We start from the raw sequence: 4,466 nt of genomic DNA, 5'->3' as shown, positions 1-4,466 counted from the left end.
ATTTCTATTTAGATGTTAAGGATTATGAAAATATATTTGATGTCTTAAGTGAAAATAAGTCATCCCAAAAGTGAAAAAGTATGCTCAAAATATTGTCGCTATTTTATATTATGATTCTGACTTTAAAAGTAATTTTAGATTAAATCGGTAATCATTTGAAGTAATTTATAAAAATTAATAATTTAAAACAAAGAAATGTTTAGAATTAAATATTCAATGATTTTGTTTTGTTTTAATAGGTGTTGTTTAAAGAAATCATTATAGAATATGATTCAAGTGAGGACTGTATAGTTTGTGAAAAAAGTAGAACAGTTGAGAATCTCAGTATCAGTCGTAATCAGGTTGCAAATTGTAAATTTATTCATTTTTTTCTTCCATGTTGAATCGATATTCCAAGATTAAAGTTCCATATGACCTTATCAGTGAATATTACCCATTGATATTAAAGTAAATATTATGTTTTATTATTATTGTATCAGTATCGAACAAAAGTTGCGTATTATTTTACGCTATTCTTTGACATTTTACGAACAAAGAAAACAATCGACGTACCCTTCGTGGTTAATGAGAGCGGATAGGTAGACATTGAACAGTAATAGAATAGAAGTGAATTGTAGCTTATATTTCTACTAGGGATACGTATTACGAGTATACGACTATCACTATAAACTAAAACCGTCGTCGAAGATGGGTGCTTTATTTTCATTGTGCACGGTTGGTCAAGTGAGTGTTGCTATTAATTTTTAAACATCGTTGTCACAGTAACTTTGCTGAAATTAAATTTTTTTTGAAGCTGGCATGTTGTTGTGGTCAAGCAGCATGCTCTCTCTTTGCGTGTTGCCCGTCATGTGGCAATTCAACGTCGACAAAAGTGATGTATGGCCTCATGTTACTTGTAGCTATTATATTAAGCTGTATCACACTTGCCCCTGGACTGCAATCGTTTTTACAAAAAGTGATTTGATTATTTTTATTGACTATTAGTAATTGGTAAATGTTATCAATGTCTTATGTCTAGGTACCATTTTGTGAAGGTGATCATAACTCTGGTTTAACTAGTAACTTTGTCAATAATATATCTGGTGTTTCAATCGATTGTAAAAATGCTGTTGGTTACATGGCAGTTTATAGAATTTGTTTTGCCATGTTCATATTCTTTTCTCTCATGTCATTTATTATGATGGGTGTGAAGGATTCTAGGGATGGACGAGCTCCTATACAAAATGGGTACAAAATTATTTTATTTTATTTTTGCTCATGTATAGAAAAATAATAATAATTCAATTTTTTTTTTGTTTTATTAGATTTTGGGGCTTGAAATATCTTATTGTGTTTGCTGGTATTGTTGGTTCATTTTTCATTGCGCCAGGAAGCTTTAGTCACATATGGATGATTTGTGGTATGATTGGAGGTTTCATTTATCTCATCCTCCAGTTTGTACAAGTTTTAGATTCTGCCCATTCATTGGCTGAATCATGGCTGGACAAATGGGAACAAACTGAGGATAAAAGATGGTAAGTTATATGTTAATAACAAGTAATAACATGTTTTAACAAATTTTTAATCGGTAATTTTTAGGTATTTTGCATTACTATTTACTACAGTAATATCATATGGACTTGCAATTACTGGACTTATTATTATGTATCACAGTTTTACCCAGGTAAAAAAAAACATTGTTTCATTATTTTTTTTTATTTTTATTGCAAAAACAGGCTTGTGCCTTAGTAAATATGGTATATATTATGATATCAAGTGATAAAGCAACATTTTCTAGTTTAAGAATTATTATTTACTACTGGATTTATAGATGAACGAGGGGTCTTCATTTGCTAATTTCATTAATCTATTAATTGGTTTGTTTATAATTAGTTGTGTAGAGTGTTATGTAGAAAGAAAGTTTTTGGTAAGTAGTCGGTGAAAACATTTTAAAATTAATAAGTGAAAGAAGTGAAAGAAAATCAATATTAGATGCAATGGGATTTTTGAGGAAGGTAATGTTATGTGAGTTATACTAGTCAGTAGTCAGCTAAAAAAAAAAAATTATATCTTAGATATTGTGGGGGAATAGCTATGAGAAGAACAAGAAATTTTTAGATCTCAAACCACAGAGCCTTATCCAAAAATAAGTCTGACGAGAGCACAGTAAAGAAATTTAAGCAAATTAACTAGCAAATTTTAAACTCACTTGAATTTTTTTTACGAATCCCAGGAGTTTATAAGCTTTGCATGTTGTGGAGTTAATGTGTGAACACAGGGATAAAGAGGGTACCAACCTTTGATGAGTAAATAGAATGACATCTGTCAATATTGAGTTTCAAGCCAAGTGCTATGCCCAACTGACAAATTTATCACAATAACTTTATAAAGTTCTCTCTCAGTCCTCCAAAGAATTAATTTTTGTAAATAACTTCATATCAGTAAAACAATAGTAGGCTACAATATTGAAGCATAGACTTAGCACTGTTGACAAATATAGTAAAGAGCAAAGGCGATAATAGATGGGCATTTTGGGGTACACTGGAAGTAACAATTAAGGGATCTGACTTCGCACCATAAAATAAATATTCAATCCACGAGTACATTTGTATAAATAGTGTTGGTTTCAAATAGTTTTTAGTTATAGTTTTGTAATTGCTGATTACTTAACAAAATAATACATGCAATAACGTTGTCGACTTATAAATTTATTAAATTATTTTGATTAGTACCTACATTATCATTCTCATAATTTATGATATTTATTATGATATTGAAATTTTTTAGGAGAATGGATGTGCCTTGAACAAATTTTTTATCATATTAACAGTTTTAATATGCTTAGTTATTAGTTCAATTTCAATTACTTCATGTGTACAACGTGTGCATGAAAAATCTGGTTTATTGCAATCATCCATTGTTAGCTTGTATGTGGTGTATCTTACTTGGTCAGCACTCAATAGTGGTCCAGGTATATTTTGTTTAAAAAAAATCTGAATACAAGTATACTATAATATAAATATTACAATTTTAGAAACCCAATGTAATAAGAGCTTGGCAGAAATCCTGAGTCTATCTAATTCAGATGGTTCTAAAGTACATTTTGGTTCAGAAAATTTTGTCAGTATTGGCATTTTTGTTTTATTTGTATTATATTCTGCTATAAAAACAGGATCATCCTCAAAATTCTCCATGAGTAATTCTACAGAAAGAAGTGAGTATTAATTAGTGTTGAATATTTTAATAATATTCTGTTAACTTATATTTTAACCATTTTAGTAGGCAATGATAGTGATCTTGAAGGAGGTCCAGTGTCTGGTAATGATGATAATTCTGGTAAACTATTTGATGATGAAAAAGAAGGAGTTGCTTATTCATGGTCATTCTATCACTTCACATTTGCAATGGCTACTTTATTCCTAATGATGACATTGACAAATTGGTACTCGTAAGTATAAAAAAATATTTTTGTAGTTTATCAATTTTCTAATTGTATCATATATTAATATTTCTTAATTTTTTTTTCAATCAGACCTAACTCTAGCTTAGAAAACCTTCATCCAGATTATGCTTCTACATGGATTAAGATATTATCTTGTTGGGTTTGTGCTGGACTTTATGTTTGGACATTAGTAGCACCAATTATATTACCAGATCGTGAATTTTAAACTGTATCATCATTAAAAGTATTAAATAAGTTCTTTTAAGCTCATCTATTAATATTTTTGGTTATAATTCTATATCTATACAATGTCATATTATTATTATTTAATTTTTTTGTAATAGTTAAGCAATATGATTTAACTATGGTAAATTATTCCTGTATATTCTACCATGATTTAATCAATTCCAAGTATTCATGATCAACATAGGTAAATATTAAAACCAAATTTGTTACATAAATTTAATTTGTATTTAGTTGCTTAAAGTTTGGTTATGTGATTAATAATTTTATGATTAAAAGCATTATAATACCTTAATTTATGTATAAGATTTTTTTATAGATGACACTTGAACACTTGAACAATTAACAATTTTTTTATATTGTTTAACACTATTCCATTTTTTATTTAAAAAAATTAAAGTTAAAAACATAAAAAAATCAAACTGTATTTTATGAAATTGCTTACATAAATGTGTTAATGATTTTTATTGATTATTTTGTGATATTATAAAAGTTAAATAAATGTATACACACTATTATTTTATTTCAGTTATGTAATCTATTACAATTTAGTATATAGTACTTAAATATATATTTACATTTATTGAGTTTAATAATTGTTTTTTATTTTATTAATTCTTATTTAAGATTTATCCCCACTTTCCAATAGGTAAAAACGTACAAAATTGATTATAATTTAGATGTATATTTAATTTAAAATTGTTGCAGGCTTAGGTAAATGTAATATGCTTATTGAGTGTACTAATTGTCATAAAATAATAAATATAAACATAATATCTTGTATTAAATGATAGACAAATGT

General features: G+C 27.4%; 1 protein-coding gene across 2 annotated transcripts; it reads left to right on the top strand.

Moving 5' to 3' along the window:
- Positions 1–456: 456 nt before the first annotated feature.
- LOC132916992 (probable serine incorporator) lies at positions 457–4,260 on the top strand. 2 transcript variants are annotated; one of them, XM_060977489.1, is made up of 9 exons: positions 457–723; positions 794–955; positions 1,019–1,227; positions 1,305–1,514; positions 1,579–1,663; positions 2,767–2,950; positions 3,014–3,193; positions 3,262–3,427; positions 3,512–4,260. In XM_060977489.1, the coding sequence occupies exons 1-9, from the start codon at positions 688–690 to the stop codon at positions 3,645–3,647; spliced, it is 1,368 nt and encodes a 455-aa protein (XP_060833472.1). In that variant the 5' UTR covers positions 457–687; the 3' UTR covers positions 3,648–4,260. The 2 variants fall into 2 exon arrangements, with proteins under 2 accessions (XP_060833472.1, XP_060833471.1); XM_060977488.1 differs by having other exon boundaries at positions 459–723; positions 3,259–3,427.
- The last annotated feature ends 206 nt before the right edge of the window (positions 4,261–4,466 follow it).

Source organism: Rhopalosiphum padi, chromosome 1, assembly GCF_020882245.1.
Source record: "Rhopalosiphum padi isolate XX-2018 chromosome 1, ASM2088224v1, whole genome shotgun sequence".
Taxonomy (NCBI): Eukaryota; Metazoa; Arthropoda; class Insecta; order Hemiptera; family Aphididae; genus Rhopalosiphum; species Rhopalosiphum padi.
This window is presented reverse-complemented; position numbering and strand designations above follow the sequence as displayed.